Source organism: Rhinatrema bivittatum, chromosome 10 (genome assembly GCF_901001135.1).
Source record: "Rhinatrema bivittatum chromosome 10, aRhiBiv1.1, whole genome shotgun sequence".
Lineage (NCBI taxonomy): Eukaryota > Metazoa > Chordata > Amphibia > Gymnophiona > Rhinatrematidae > Rhinatrema > Rhinatrema bivittatum.
Window position 1 is genome coordinate 47,638,516 of NC_042624.1, and position 17,450 is coordinate 47,655,965.

At 47.7% G+C, this 17,450-nt stretch overlaps 1 protein-coding gene across 1 annotated transcript in view; it reads right to left on the reverse strand.

Moving 5' to 3' along the window:
- The window catches only part of COL11A1 (collagen type XI alpha 1 chain), a 623,839-nt gene that overhangs the window by 447,658 nt on the left and 158,731 nt on the right, over positions 1-17,450 (reverse strand). Inside the window, 1 exon segment of the mRNA XM_029618381.1 lies at positions 11,566-11,694. Coding sequence (XP_029474241.1) covers positions 11,566-11,694 — 129 coding nt within the window.

Genomic DNA, 17,450 nt, shown 5'->3' on the forward strand with positions numbered 1-17,450 from the left:
AGCTGGCCTGGCGTGTGCAAGTTACACCTGCCCGAGGCAGGCGTAACTTTTGCAATAAAGGTGGGGGGGGGGGGGGCGGGTTAGTTAGGGGAAGGAAAGGGAAGGTGGGGGGCGCCGTAAATAAAGTTCCCTCTGAGGCCGCTCTGATTTCAGAGCGGCCTCGGAGGGAATGGAGGCAGGCTGCGCAGCTCGGCGCGCACAGGCTGCTGATTTTGCGCAGCCTTGCACATGCCGACCCCGGATTTTGAAAGATACGCGCATATCTATTAAAATCTGGCGTATTCTTGCTTGTGCCGGGTGCGTGAACAAAAGGCGCTCGTGTACTTTTTAAAAATCTGCCCCATTGTGTATCATCAGAAGTGAGAAAGAGTTCTTTACCTACCACAGACGTGTAGGCTTTAAAATATATTAATTTAAAAAAATTAATTGCAACATATTTAAATTATAAGTAATAGTCGAAAAGTTGAAATAAAAATACGATTAGTGCACAGTGATTGAACAGAATTGTTCCACAGTTTGATTAATATATAAATTATAGATCACTGTAAGGTGGTGTTGATATTTGTAAATAGTTATCTGGCCATGTGATGGGCAGTGACAATATACATTCTTATCCAGCTATGTTAACTGGATAAGTCGGACTTGATATTGAGCAGGTTTAAAATTATTCGGATAAACAAAGCTACCTAACTAAAGCTATCTGGGTATATTCATTGGTACAGGCATTCCGCTGAATAGCCCGGCCAAGGCCTGGATTGACTAATGCCGCAAGACTTAGTGAATCTTGGCACTAACGGGGGGCGGGGGGCGGTCCTGCGCTAGCCGCCAGTGATCGCACCGCCGCTGTGCGATCGCTGCCGGCGTCGCGCTGAATAACTGCACCATAAAAGGTGTAATTATTCGGCGCGAAATAGACAGCAAAAAGGCTCCTTACCTTTTCACTGTCGGCGCCGTCTTCGCGGAGTCAGCCCCGATGCCCTGACTCATCCTCTTCAGGGACCGACTCCACCCCGATGTAGCTAGCGCAGGCTTGCACTAAGCTTTCCTGCTATTGCACGCTTGCACTGGTTGCGCAAGCATGCGATAGCCTTAGAAAATAAGGCCCTAAGTTAGCTAGATATGTTTATAAGGCCAACTTTCTTTGGCAGCTATATTTTGAATATCTACCTCCTAGGATTTAAGTAATTTCTTGAAACCATGACTAAACTTTTTAACAATTAAAAAAAAATACACTCAAATATAAAAGAAATTTAGTAATGGTGGCAGAAAAGGACCAAATGGTCCATCCAGTCTGCCCAGTAAGCTTCTTATAGTAATATGTGCCACACTGTGTAGGTCTCCCCTATGTTTCTCTTAAGGGTAGTCTGTGCAGTCATACCCCAATCCTTATGATAAAGGTAGTAATATCTTCAAGTAACTGTCAAACCCATACAAAATTACTGCTAGCAACATTATTTTGTATGCTTTTAGTTGTCTTTTATTTTTATTTTATATGCTTTTTACTTTGTATGCCTCTTATTTGTTTTTATTCTTTTATTTTTTACAATTTTTATATTGCAACTGTAATGTTTTATTGTTATAACTTTGTACATCATTAAAATTGTCTCCACAGATTGACGGTTTATAAAAGCAACAAAAAAAAATAAATAAATAAAATAAACATTTTTACTGGGTGAGAAGCCTTCCTGAAAATTCAAGCAATGCAGACTTACTTTGCTTTTGGTTTGTCCATAGAAGCAGTCCTGTGTGCTTTTCCTTATGTCTACATATCAGTACCCCAGACCATAAAAGTCAGGGCCCATGTTGTTTGCTGTATGTATCCAATTCTCCTCCCGCCCATCAAAAAACTATTTAATACATATGGCAAAAAATGTTTTGGGTATGATTTACTAATGCTTTTTTTTCTCAGTTTGTCTCTAAGAAATACAAGCTTCATAAATCAGGCCCTTTTACTTGCTTTTAGGCAGGAAAAGAGAGCTGCTTACCTGTTGTTGCGTCCATCGGTCCTAGATGGCTTTGCCCCGTTTGCCTCACTTTATTCACGGCTCCTTTCATTTACCTGGGAAAGATGGCTATGCCGGTCTACAAGCCGACCTCTCTGGCATCCCTGGAACAGCTAAGGTGCAGCCTCCTGCCATTGCTCCTCCCAGGTACCTACTACGGTGCGTGCGCGCATGCAACCCACGTCTTTGTACCACCCTTGGCGCGAACCTCGAGGGCATTCCCTCATGCTGACATCACGCCATCCGGGTATATTACCTTCACTAATTTGCTAGTTCGTTGAGTTAGCAAGGACTCAAATCTGTTCCTGTCTATACTACTCTGCCGCTTCCGTGCTGCTGCAGGAAGCTCTCTCTCTGCCCTTCAGGGTAACTGCTAACTTGGGTACCCGCTCCTCAGGGGCCCTCTGCTTTATTTCAGGTGCCTTACAGGGAACAGGTACTCACTCCTCGAGGGCCTGCTCTCCCTGCCTCGGTGCCTGTACCTTCTACAACATACCTGGTGGAATTGCAAATCAACAGCAAACACCTAGTGAGTACTCTAACTCCCAGTCTATCTCATCCACAGTATCTACTCACTGGGAGACCTGCTGCGGAACCTCCTGACGTCATCAAGGAGAGAAGGGCTCCCTCTGCCGAGGTCCCTGAGACTGCAACTACAGACTGCCTCACTACTGCCATCTCTGGTGGCTCTCTTCAAGCTGACTAATAAAGAACTATCTTGTGTTTTGTGTAGTATGAGTCTAGCTCAGTGCTGTGGCTCCTCATGGGGCTCTTCCCCGTGGGCATGGTCATCTCCACAGCACCCAAGGATCCACCAAAACACATGTAACCACAACACCTGTAACAGGTGTTCTTCAAGGACAGCAAGATGTTAATCCTCACACAAGGGTGACATCATCCGATGGAGCCCAGCTCGGAAAACGTCTGTCAAGGTTTCCAGAACTTTGACTTGGCAAACTGAGCATGACCAGTATGCCCTATACCACGTGTCCATGCGGTGTCCCTCTTCAGTCTCGTAACATAGAATTATGATGAAAAATAAAAATAGGAGAAACCCAACTCCGTGGGATGGCAGGCAGATTTCATGAGGACTAACATCCTGATGTCCTTGGAGAAAGCAGATCTGCTTACCTGTTACAAGTGTTCTCCTAGGACAGAAGGATGTTAGTCCTCATATATGGGTGACATCATGGAGCCCGGCATGGAACTTTGACTTCAAAGATTCTAGAGCTTTCAGCATGCCCCACTGAGCATGTGCAGCTGTAGTCATCACCCTGGGCCCCTAGGCAGAGTCCCTCAGTCCATGATTTAGCTAATACATGGAGAAACCATCTCCCAGGGGAGATGGCGGGGTTCATGTCCTAGGAGAACACCTGTTACAGGTAAGCAACTCTACTTTCTCCTAGGACAAGCAGGATGATAGTGTTGCAGTCCCGGTCGCTAGGCTAGCGACCGGGTCCTTACCTTTCTCCTGCCTCCCCCGGTCTCGCTGCAATCCGTTGCTCCTGGGGCCTGCAGGGCCGCATGGCAGAGTCTCTCTCCACGTGGAGACGCTGCCGAAGGACGATTCTGACTCCTCCCACTGCCAGGCAACGCGCGCGCGTGAGCAGGGGGCTCTTAAAGGTCCAGCACCCGGAAGTGCTGAACTGCCCTGTTCCTGACGTCAGACGCTGGCTGGCTATTTAAACCATCGTCTGACTTCCTTGCTTTGCCTTTGCAACGAGGTCGCTCTCCTGAGTGCTTAGTTGCTTCCCAGCGTTGCTTTCAGCCTTGGTTCCTGCTTGTTCCAGCCGTGCCTTGCTTCCAGCTCTGGTTCCTGCTTGTTCCAGCCGTGCCTTGCTTCCAGCTCTGGTTCCTGCTTGTTCCAGCCGTGCCTTGCTTCCAGCTCTGGTTCCTGCTTGTTCCAGCCGTGCCTTGCTTCCAGCTCTGGTTCCTGCTTGTTCCAGCCGTGCCTTGCTTCCAGGTCAGGTTCGGTTTGGTCCTGCTCTGCCTTGGCTCCAGCTCTGGGCTCCACTTGCTGTCTACATATCCTGACTCCAGCTCCGGTTCCTGATTCTCCTTTGTCTTCAGCCAGCCACGAACCTTGGTCTTCTTCACGATTCTCCTTTGTCTTCAGCCAGCCACGAACCTTGGTCTTCTTCACGATTCTCCTTTGTCTTCAGCCAGCCACGAACCTTGGTCTTCTTCACGATTCTCCTTTGTCTTCAGCCAGCCACGAACCTTGGTCTTCTTCACGATTCTCCTTTGTCTTCAGCCAGCCACGAACCTTGGTCTTCTTCACGATTCTCCTAAGTCCCAGCGACTCGGACCCCTACGGGCTCCTCCTGGGGGGGTCTCGGGTTTCCAGGGTGAAGACGCCACCAGTCCGCTCCAGCTGAGTGCCGCCTCCCGGCTTATTAACTCCTGTGGACGCTGTCCACCTCAGCCGGCCCAAGGGTCCACTATTGACTTTACTCATAACATAACAGTTTGCAAAGGCCATGGACTCGGCGGACTCCGCTCCTATGCAGGCCATCCCTGGCATGGCCCAAAGAATCCAGCAGCAACAGCAATGTCTGGAAGTCTTGGCTGCTACGGTGGATCGCCTAGCCAGTCGCTTGGACGCCAATCCTCCACCGCTGGCACCACCCCCGCCTCCACTGGCGGTTCAAGCTCCCGCACAGACTCAGCTTCCAGCGCCTACTCGATACTCCGGGGATGCCAGATCGTGCAGGGCGTTTTTGAATCAGTGCTTCATCCGCTTCACGTTGCTACCAGGGCAGTTCCCGTCTGATGCCGTCAAGGTAGCATATATTTTGTCTCTGCTCGATGGGAGGGCTATGCTATGGGCCTCTCCCATGTGGGAGAAACAGGACGCCATGCTGCACAACTTGCAGGATTTCGTGACTCACTTCAAACAGACTTTTGATGAGCCAGCTCGTGCTACCACTGCTACCACTGAAATTCTACAGCTACGACAAGGATCCCGCTCTCTGGCGGAGTACGCTATTGAATTTCGTACTCTGGCGATGGAACTCGGCTGGCAGGATGACTGTTTGCGGGGTATTTTCCTGGGAGGTCTTGCAGGTCGTATCAAAGACGAGCTGATGGCTCGCGACCTGCCCCTCACTCTGAACGGGGTGATAGACTTGGCCGGGAGGATTGACCGGCGATTGCAGCAACGAGCTAAGGAGGGTCGAGTTCCTCGTCGGCCTGTCTCATTGGCACCCTCCTTCTCCAGGTCTCTGACTGTACCTCACAAGACACCATCAGCCTTCCACAGCTCCTCAGAGGAACTTATGCAGCTTGGACGGGCACCGCTAACCGAGGAGGAGAAGACACGACGCCGCACTCTGGGCCTGTGCTTATACTGCGGCACTAAGGGTCATTTCCTGGGTCAATGTCCTGCGAGACCGGGAAATGCTCGAGTCTAGGGAGAGATGAGGAGGTTCCCCTAGGCTATGTTCATGCTACTCCTCAATGTACAGTTCCTATAACGCTGGAATATCCAGGTGGCTCCTTGCAGACTCTAGCTTTCATTGATTCCGGAGCCGGAGGGAACTTTATCTGGAGAGAACTGGTACACCAATTAGGACTACCTACTAAGTGCCGGATACCTCCGTTACGGGTTACCTCTATCCGGGGAACCCCTCTACCTGGATCCATTTCTGAAACCACGATGCCTCTCACTTTACGGACGGGAGTGCTTCACACTGAGACAATCTCCTTTTTGCTACTGGATAAATCGGTGCACCCTGTGGTCCTGGGACTCCCTTGGTTGCAACAACATGCTCCGGTGATCCATTGGGACTCTCTCCAAATTGCGCAATGGAGTCCTTCCTGTTTCCAGAATTGCCTGGATCCTGTTCCTAGACCGGAGATATTACTCTCTCACTCTGCCCTGGACCTTCCTTTGCCGTACCAGGATTACGCTGACGTGTTCTCCAAACAAAAAGCTGAACTGCTTCCATGCCATCGGCCCTTCGACTGTGCCATTGATTTACTACCTGGTTCCACTCCCCCGCGGGGTAGGGTATACCCTCTTTCTCTGCCAGAAACCCATGCAATGTCAGACTACATTACGGAGAATCTTGCCAAAGGGTTCATTCGCCCTTCGCACTCTCCTGCAGGAGCAGGATTCTTTTTTGTGTCCAAAAAAGATGGCTCCCTCCGGCCGTGCATAGACTATCGAGGTCTGAACTCCATCACTAAGAAAGATCGCTATCCCTTGCCTCTGATCCCAGAACTGCTCGATAGACTTCAGGGGGCCAAGATCTTTACAAAATTGGATTTACGTGGAGCATACAATTTGGTTCGTATTCGTCCCGGTGACGAGTGGAAGACAGCGTTCAACACGCGAGATGGACATTACGAATACTTAGTAATGCCTTTCGGCTTATGTAATGCCCCTGCTGTCTTCCAGAATCTGATGAATGAGGTACTCCGAGAGATGCTTCATTCTTTCGTCATAGTGTACCTTGATGATGTTCTGATCTATTCCCAAGATCTCTCCTCCCATCGCCAACACGTCAAACAGGTCTTACAGGCTCTAAGAGACAATCACCTATACGCTAAATTTGAAAAATGTCAGTTTGAGCGCGAGTCGCTTCCGTTCTTGGGATATATTGTTTCCTCGTCCGGTTTCCAGATGGACCCAGAGAAGGTGGCGGCCATTGTCAAATGGCCTCGCCCGTCTGGCCTGAAGGCGCTACAGCGATTCCTTGGATTCGCCAATTTTTACAGGCATTTTATACCACATTACTCCCAGAAGGTAGCTCCTCTCACGGCGCTTACTCGCAAAGGGGTTAACGCTCACGATTGGTCCACCACCGCCTCGGCTGCCTTTGAAGACTTAAAACAAGCATTCCTAGACGCTTCCTGCCTACGACACCCAGATCCACAACGACCCTTCATCCTGGAGGTCGATGCCTCGAATCTGGCTGTTGGAGCGGTGCTCAGTCAACACGATACTTCGGGCAAATTGATGCCATGTTCTTACTTCTCTAAAAAGTTTTCGCCTGCTGAATGTAACTATGGCATCGGAGACAAAGAACTCTTAGCCATCAAGTTGGCCTTCGAGGAGTGGAGGCAATGGCTGGAGGGGGCTAATCATCCGGTGACAGTGTACACTGATCACAAAAATTTATTGTACTTGGCCCAAGCTCAACGACTAAACTCGCGGCAAGCAAGATGGTCACTTTTCTTCAGTCGTTTCAATTTCATCCTCAAGTTTCGACCAGCTGAGAAGAACGTTCGAGCCGATGCTCTATCTCGTACCTATCAGCCGGAAGAAGAGGACGACTCTCCACGAACCATCCTGGATCCTGCCTGTGTTCAAATAGCTACCACTTCCATTGCTTCCTCAAATAAGACTACCGTTCCTAAGAGGCTTCGGAGGAAAGTCTTGTCTTGGGGCCATGACTCCTTGACCGGGGGACATGCTGGTAGACTAAGAACATTGGATCTTATAAATCGTTTCTATTGGTGGCCTGGTCTTCGACGTGATGTTTCCCTTTACGTGAATTCTTGCCCCACTTGCGCCCTGCAGAAACCGCTTAATGGCCCTCCGAGAGGGTTTCTACAACCGTTACCTATACCCACGGAACCCTGGACACATATTGCTACTGATTTTATGGTGGAACTCCCGCCTTCGCAAGGCAAGACTGTGGTATGGGTCACGGTGGACCGCTTCTCTAAAATGGCTCACTTTGTGCCTTTGCCCAAATTACCTTCCGCCACTGAACTGGCTTCTCTGTTCACACACCATGTATTCCGTATTCATGGTCTGCCTCAGGACATTGTATCTGACAGAGGCCCTCAATTCACAGCCAGGTATTGGAAAGCCTTATGCAAAAAATTTAAGATCCAGCTGAGTTTCTCCTCCGCTTTCCACCCGCAAAGTAATGGGCAAACCGAACGCATGAATCGTTCATTAAAGTTGTTCCTACGAGCGTTCATTAACCACAAACAAGATAATTGGGTGGAGCTTTTGCCTTGGGCAGAATTCGCCTATAATAATCAAATACATACGGCGACGGGGAAATCCCCTTTTCAAATTGTGTACGGTAAACAGCTCAAACCACCGTTACCTCTACCAGTACCAACCTCCTCACCAGCTGCTCAATTGACCGCGGACCAATTGAGTAAACTTTGGTCCTCTACTCAACACCGACTTCAGAAAGTCGCACGCACTTCTAAACGCTACTATGATCGACACCGAAAACCGGCATTCGCTTTTTTCCCAGGCGATCGAGTGTGGCTTAGTACAAAGAACATTCATCTGAGGCAACCTTCCAAGAAGCTCTCACCCAAGTTCTGTGGCCCTTTCCGCGTTGCAGAGAGGGTAGGGCTGGTCTCTTACCGTCTACGACTCCCAACCACTTTACGCATTCATGATGTCTTTCACGTCTCCCTCTTAAAACCAGTGATTCTTTCCAGATTCCACCCCAGGCCTCTTGAAGACGCTTCCATCACTACGGCTGAGGATCCTACGTTTCAGGTACGAGAGGTCCTGGATGCTCGCTTTGCCAACAGACGTTGGGAATATTTGCTAGCCTGGGAAGGTTGTGGAGACGAAGACAATACGTGGGAGCCTGCCCGCAACATCTTGGACAAGACTCTTCTGCAGCAATATCATCTGGACCATCCTGACAGGCCAAGCCCTCTGAAGAGGGGGCGTAAAGGGGGGGGTACTGTTGCAGTCCCGGTCGCTAGGCTAGCGACCGGGTCCTTACCTTTCTCCTGCCTCCCCCGGTCTCGCTGCAATCCGTTGCTCCTGGGGCCTGCAGGGCCGCATGGCAGAGTCTCTCTCCACGTGGAGACGCTGCCGAAGGACGATTCTGACTCCTCCCACTGCCAGGCAACGCGCGCGCGTGAGCAGGGGGCTCTTAAAGGTCCAGCACCCGGAAGTGCTGAACTGCCCTGTTCCTGACGTCAGACGCTGGCTGGCTATTTAAACCATCGTCTGACTTCCTTGCTTTGCCTTTGCAACGAGGTCGCTCTCCTGAGTGCTTAGTTGCTTCCCAGCGTTGCTTTCAGCCTTGGTTCCTGCTTGTTCCAGCCGTGCCTTGCTTCCAGCTCTGGTTCCTGCTTGTTCCAGCCGTGCCTTGCTTCCAGCTCTGGTTCCTGCTTGTTCCAGCCGTGCCTTGCTTCCAGCTCTGGTTCCTGCTTGTTCCAGCCGTGCCTTGCTTCCAGCTCTGGTTCCTGCTTGTTCCAGCCGTGCCTTGCTTCCAGGTCAGGTTCGGTTTGGTCCTGCTCTGCCTTGGCTCCAGCTCTGGGCTCCACTTGCTGTCTACATATCCTGACTCCAGCTCCGGTTCCTGATTCTCCTTTGTCTTCAGCCAGCCACGAACCTTGGTCTTCTTCACGATTCTCCTTTGTCTTCAGCCAGCCACGAACCTTGGTCTTCTTCACGATTCTCCTTTGTCTTCAGCCAGCCACGAACCTTGGTCTTCTTCACGATTCTCCTTTGTCTTCAGCCAGCCACGAACCTTGGTCTTCTTCACGATTCTCCTTTGTCTTCAGCCAGCCACGAACCTTGGTCTTCTTCACGATTCTCCTAAGTCCCAGCGACTCGGACCCCTACGGGCTCCTCCTGGGGGGGTCTCGGGTTTCCAGGGTGAAGACGCCACCAGTCCGCTCCAGCTGAGTGCCGCCTCCCGGCTTATTAACTCCTGTGGACGCTGTCCACCTCAGCCGGCCCAAGGGTCCACTATTGACTTTACTCATAACATAACAGATAGTTCTTACATTTGGGTGAATACCAAACTACAGGCTGTCCGAGCAGGAAAAAGTAGTAAACAACATACTGCTGGAGCTCTACTCCCTCCTTTGCCAACCGACCAGAGATGCAAGCTGGAGAAGAGTTGGGTTCTACAAAGAAAGCCAAGGAAAAGACTGAGACACAAACTCTCCCTTGTAGCAGGGATGCCTGAGGCAGGGGAGTGATGTGACTGCAAGCAGAAGCAACAGCGCATCACAGAAAACAGTACAAGCAGGGTTTCTAACAAAAACAGTGGATCTAGATCCTCCTGGATGCAGGAAGAAACCAGAAATGTAAACAAGAGAGACTCTAGGATGAAAATCTCACAATTTCTTCGGTGTGAAAAAAACAACCAAAAAAACAAACTGGGATCTGAGAGCCCTCCAGAAAGAGACTGTCAACCATTGACTGCCAAAGGTCTAGAGAAGAGTCCCCAGGTTTGGTTGGTAGGCCGAATGGGCAGAAGAAACCTACGCCATGCTTGAAAGAACAAGCACCAAACCATGGCAGGGCCTGGGACAGACACTCCGTGCTGAAGCGTGGTATAGGGCATGCTGGGCATGCTCAGTATGCCAAGCCAAAGTTCTGGAAACTTTGACAGAAATTTTCCATGCCGGGATCCATTTGATGATGTCGTCCATGTGTGAAGACTAACATCCTGCTTGTCCTCAGAGAAAAGTCTGTTTTCCTGATTAGGAAACACTAATAGACCCCCAAGTGTTTCAACTTAGCAGTGTTTGGTGTTCCCTCCCATGTAAAGCTGAGAGTCCTGTTTGTACATAACTGTGACAAATGCAACTCGCCTCCTCCCCCCAGGCTATTCAATGCCCATCCTCTCCTATGCAGTGCTTTAAATTCAGGATAAACTGAAGAGAGACCTTAGTTGGGAATTCAGCTTAAACCAACTACAGCCAGACCTTACTCTATCCCTTATTAAAATGGAAACTTGTCCTTAAGAGGCAAATTTTGACTATTTTTCCACTTTCCCCACCCCGAAGTTGTTTGAACAATTTTATAAGTGGTCTTTTTATCCTCCTTTATTAAGAACTTAGCAGTCTATGACTTTAAAACTGCCGTATTGTAGAATATTTAGATGAACAGCTGAGATTATTGTGTTAGTGTTTTAGGAGAGAGAGTGGCCTTTTTCTCTCTCATGGTTAACAATCCAACTTTGCATCTCATTTAGGGTCTCTAAATGACACAGAAACATTGACTAAACGATAGGAACCAAGGTATCCATCACTACTGTGTTTTATGCAGACTTTCACTTTCCTGTCTTGTAAATATCACAGGGCACTGAGGCACAGAATATTCTTTAACTTCTGTAGGAGTATGGAAAGATTGGAAAACTGGGACTAGGGTTACTTCATATAAGAAGTCTCTGGGCATCTTGAAGACATTAGGAGGTCAATATTCATCCATTTATAAAAAACGGCTAAATAGCAAGGTATATTCAGTGGTGCGGTCGCGCCGCTGAATATACCCGGCTATTTTAAAGTATCTTATGTATAGGACAGCTCTGTTTCCCAACCAGAGTTAGCCAGTTAACTTATGTGGCTAATTCTGCGCCAACCCAGAACGCCTCCTGCCCATTCCCTTTCTTATCTGGCTAAATTCTAACCAGGTAACTCGTTATATAGGGCTAACTATATCCATATAAGCCATTTAGACAGATAATCATTACGTTATCCATCTTAATGGCTTTTGAATATAGACATCTATAAATATAATCGTTAATATGTGTACATATACTGTGTATATACTAGGCACCTGCATTTGGTATCTTACCGTAAGCTTCTTGATGAATTCTTATATACTTACGTTGTCAATTTCAGGGTCTTGAGCCTGAGCAGCATTGGGCACAGAAGAATCACAGTCTGGACTATAATGTTCACAGTAATCGTAAGCAGCTCTGGGATCATCAACAATCAAAAGCTGTTGGATATCACCCTAAAAATAAAGAAACATGGTTTTTGTTCGTAAGCATTTCGGTGTATATTATATTTATTAAGGCAAAAAGAAAAATGAAAAGAGTGGTATCAGTGCTGGATATTAAAACTATAATATTTCTTTAAAACAAGATTTTCAGATCAACCAAATATAAATTGGTTTACATAAAAATATAAAGAAATAAGGAGTTTGCAGATGGTATAGACCTATAAGGCCTGATTTTCAAAAGCATTTACATACCTAAAAATGAGTTTTACATGAGTAAATGCACTGTCCCATGTAAATAGACTTTTGAAAATTGCTATAATATATGCCATTGAGTTGTCCATAGGTTTTACCTGCATTAAGTGCATTTTACATGGAAAATTGCTACAAGAAAATTACCCCTTAAAGTACATTAAAATTAAGATTACTGCAAATAGTAAAGGTTTTATTTTATCTTTCAGACTATGAATTATAAATATAAAGATACAGTAAAACTGTATATTAAAGCAGATTTGATTACTAAACCTCCTTATTGGATGTGCTGTGTTTTAACTGATTATACAATCTATGGATTTCTGAATATGACACATAGTAGATGTAATGGCAGTTGAGATCAGTTTTCCAAGATGTTTTACAGATTACTTACACATAGTGCCAGATCTTAAAATCTACGTGCGGGCATAGATTTGTTTATGCAACCCGGCGCGAACAAATCTACGCCCGATTTTATAACATGCGCGCGCTGCTTTGCGCATGTTATAAAATCCAGGTTCGGCGCGCACAAGGGGGTGCACACATGTGCACCTTGCGCGTGCCAAGCCCGAGGGGAGCCCCGATGGCTTTTTCCGTTCCCTCAAGGCCGCTCCGAAATCGGAGCGACCTCGGAGGGAACTTTTGTTCGGCCAACCCTCCCTTCCCCTATATCTAACCCACCCCCCAGCCCTAACTAAATCATCCCCCTACCTTTATTTAAAAAATTACGCCTGCCTAACTTGCGCACGCCAGCTCGCCATCCCCCAGAACAGGCCCCTGTGCCAGGGGATTTGGCCCCGCCCCCAAACTGCTGCCATGCCCCCGGACCCGCCCCTGGACCGCCCCTGACCCCCCCCCCCCCTGAACCCACCCTCGGACCACCCCCTGACCCCCGGACCCGCCCCGACCGCCACCACGCCCCTGGACCTGCCCCCTTTCCACCCCTTTTTCGAAGCCCCGGGACATACGCGCATCCCGGGGCTTGCGCACGATGCCGAGCCTATGCAAAATAGGCTCGGCACGCGCAGGGGCAGATTCAAAGGCTACGCGCGTAACATGTAAGGATTTATATGTGATCTTGTAAGGGTTTATATGTGATTTATTAATAGAAAAAATGTTTTGCTAGAATTGAAAACTTAGCAATGCTTTCATTATACCATTATAAATGTATTTAAACGTTTTTATGTTATAGCATGAGTAAGGACAATATTACAATAAAGAGGTAATTCAATTTTGTTTTTATTTTTAGAGTTTAAGCATGATGATGTGCTCAAGCACAGGTATTCAGTGCTTATTCAGTGCTTTCAAATGTTTACTAGCTTTTAGCTTTTATAACAATATACGAAATCTTAAAATATCCTATTTTTGTTTCTTTTCATTTTGAAAACAAACTGAAAGGAAATGAACATAATCGGGCAGATTTTAAATGCCCTGCTCGCGTAAATCCGGCTGGATTTACGCGAGCAGGGCCCTTGCGCGCTGGCGCGCCTATTTTGCATAGGCCGCCGGCGCGCACAGAGCCCCGGGACGCGCGTAAGTCCCGGGGCTTTTTTAAGGGGGCGTGTCAGGGCGTGTCGGGGGCGTCGCCAAATGACACGGGGTTTTAGGGGGCATGACGCGGCGTTTGGGGGCGGGCCCGGGGGCGTGGTTTCGGACCGGGGGCGTTCTGGGGGCGTGACCGCGCCCTCCAGAACAGCCCCCGGGTCGGGTCTTGGCGTGCCAGCAGCCCGCTGGCGCGCGCGGATTTACGCCTGCCTCTGGCAGGCGTAAATCCATGGATAAAGGTAGGGGGGGTTTAGATAGGGCCGGGGGGGGGGGGTTAGGTAGGGGAAGGGAGGGGAAGGTGAAGGGAGGGCGAAAGAAAGTTCCCTCCAAGGCTGCTCCGATTTCGAAGCGGCCTCGGAGGGAACAGAGGCAGGCTGCGCGGCTTGGCACGCGCAGGCTGCCCAAAATCGGCAGCCTTGCGCGAGCCGATCTTATAAAATCCAGCATACTTTTGTTGGCGCCTGGTGCGCCAACAAAAGTACACAATCGTGCTATTTTTTAAAATCTACCCCAATGTTGCTAATTTTTAGGGGATAGTGACTTATCTATTGTACCTTATTGTAAACCGATGTGATTTCTCTTTTTGAAATGAACGTCGGTATATAACAATCGTAAATAAATAAATAAATAAATAAATAAATAAGGAAAAATAGACTAACAACTAAGCCCATCACATCCCCCCCCCCTTCGCTTCTGAAAAATACCTCGCATCACCAAAAATTAATACAAATCCCCTGGGCTTACTTACCCCATCTTTTCAAAACCCCCCACCCCCCCCCCCCCCCCCGAATATTCTCTCCTTTTACCCCATACATGGGGCCAAAGCAAAGAGGACAAGAGCAATTCCCAGTCATTCCTGCTGTAATAATGCCATACTCTAAAGTATCACTGATCTTGGGTCAGCTGGCATCATTTTGGATAAGCAGTACAAGTGTAAGATCACACTGAGAATCTTACTAAGGAGTATGTCCCTATAGAAGGGTCATGCTATGCAAAGTAGGCCAGAAGAATGTACCAACCATCCACAACAACCCCATGGAAGCTAGTGTAATGATTCTATTCTGTTTCTATATCAGAGAGTGAGCATTATGGTTTGGTGGACTTCTGAGCTGGATTTTGAGAGAGCAAAAGCTTCCCTGTATTTGATTTGCACATCCAAAGCCTTGTTGAGGAGCCTAGGTGTTGAGTGAGAGATATGCTAGTTCACACCTAGTGGCTAGTAAGCTGTTTATCTTTTGGAAATTGTAGGGCAGATTTTTAAAGTCCTACGCAAATAAATCCCGGCCTTTATGCTTGTGGCCGGTCCTTATGGGCGCCGGGCAAATCTTCCAAGAGGCCCAGCCATGTGCGTAAAGGCCGGGATGTGCTCAAGTGCAGGACTTCTTGGAAAGGGCGGGCTGGAGGGTGTGTTTTGGGTGGGGCAGGAAGTGGGGCGGGCCTGGAACAGCACCATTGTTCACTGTCCTGGAGCCTTGCACACCGGCCAGCTGTCAGCGCCTGCAAGTTACTTCAGGTCGGGCCCTGAAGGAACTTGTGAAAAAAAAAAGGTAAAAAGATTTAAAATGGATTTTTATAGGGTGGGGAGGAGAAGGGAAGGGGAAGGGATGTTAGGGTAGGGGGAAAGAAAGTTCCCTCCCAGGCCACTCTGAAATTGGAGTGGAGTGGGAGGGAACTGGGGAAGGCCGCAATGCGTCACCAAGTGAATATAGCAAAAATGTACCCCCCCCCTTGCATGTGCCACCCCTGATTTTTAACCTGCGTGCACCGGGGCGCGCATGTTATAAAATCGTGCTTCCATGAGTGCGTGCTGGGTAGAGCACGCACATGGATGTGCGGGTATATTTTTTAAAATCTACCTCTTTGTTTTAGAGGAGTTTTTGTCCATCTTTCTTTCCAAGGAGGAAGGTTGGTCAAGTCTTGGACAAAGGTCTCTGGTCCTCTGGGGTTCTTATCCTTTGCATGACAGGGCCTGGTCATAATTTTCTAAGGTTTTTTGTTTTTAGTGGGTGGGCGTTGCCTTGTATTTTTAGGAAACCTTTCAGTTCACCCATGTGTCACTCAGCCTGACAGACTCAGTGCCGATATGGCAGAAATTGTTTGGATGAGTGAATGCCAATCTGGTGCCATATTGGGAAGAAAGGAAAACCATTGACCTACCCATCCAGGGCTCACCCTTTGGAGACAACAGAGGACATGCAATGAGATACAACAAGGAGAGAATTGCAGTTGAATTTCATAATCAAGCAATGAATCCCAGATATCAACAAGGAGAATCTTCAGTAGAAAGGATAAACTTTGACAGCTACCATACAGATGACCCTGATGTCCAGGAGAGTACAGAGGGGACCCCAGATTTAAAAATATCAAAGGATTAGACAGTTAGATTTGATAACTAATTATATGGATGCAATCAGAAAGAAATATACAAAACGCCAAGTTATTTCTGTTGACAAACTGATTCAATAAAGTTTTATGTTGAAAAACTAGCAAGGAACTGACTATTTACTGGCACAGTACAGAAAAAGGAACAGTCAATGCATTTAGCCATGGAGGCTAATCCTTCCTTCCATAGGAAACTCCAGGGTTTGAACATAGGTTTGAAAGTTAGGCTCCCTCTGAGGACATATGTGGTCAGAATCCAGAGGGCAGAACTCTACTGGCATGTGCTGGAACCAATGAATACTTCAGTGATGCTAGAAATGTTGTCATACAGGATAACTTTCAAGCAACTCTGTGCGGCCCCATATACGTGCATACAGGTAGATTTAAAAGCCCTGCGTGTGCAAAAAGCGGGAGATATGCACACAAATAGCGCAAATGATATCAGACTTGTCATTTTGCTATTGTTGGGTGGTAGTTCTGGGTTAATTGGAGGAAGACTAGGAGGGTCTTGATGAATTGGGTGAACTGGTGGAGGTATCGGCAAAATACACTTGGGTTGGTGTGCACCAAATGTATTTTAAGCCACCCATGGACGCGCATACCTCCCAATGTGCACACAAGGCAAAAGTTTCTAAAAAAAAGGTGGGGCGTGTTGGGGCTGGCCAAGAAATGTGTGCATAAATACTTTCACGTCCTTGTGCGCGCAGGGGTCCCCTGCCGCATAGATTTACTTCTGCTTTGGATGGCTTATAAGTAAAAAACAAAAAAACTAGCCTAGTCAGCAGGGTTTTAAGGGTTGAGGCTAACAGGGGGAAAGGGATGCTAATAACCTAGGGGGCATTGGAAGACTTATCCCTAAACTGGGCGAACTGGGAACGAACTGGAAAAACTAGCTATGGAGTCGGTATGTGTCCCTTATAAAATTCCCCCACTTACATGGTAGATGCGGCATTTATGTGCACATGCAGGCATCTATTTAAAATTGTGCACACAGGTACACGTGTCCAGGCTATTTTATAACACGTGTGCATACACGTGTGTATGTTATAAAATGGATGCGTCTCTGGACGCGAACCGGTAAACGCATGTACATGTGCACCCACACAGCTGTTTCAAATTTACCGTCCCTCTGTATATGAACACGCAGAAATCTACTACAGTATTTGATAAGCTACACGTACCAGGTATTCGCAGATTATAAAATACGACCATGTCTACCCCTAATGTTTGGTTGCTCGAGAATACCTGCAATGCATTGAAAGTGTTTTCTTTTCCTATTTAGTTTATAAACATACACATGCATATTTTATTCACAAGAATGAATATAACTTGCTCACATAAAACCCTGGTTTATATGTGGAAGTGGGTATATTTTAAAACATGCACGAGTAATTGAAATCTTCAGTTTGCCGATACCTCCACCAGTTCATCAAGACCCTCCTAGCCTTCCCCCAATTAACCCAGAACTCCCACCCAACAATAGCAAAATGACAAGTCTGATATCATTTGCGCTATTTAGCAGGTGTAAAATCACGCACATAAATTCCCTAATGCATTCTTGTAAATCTCTTAAAAAATAGAAACTTGTGCAC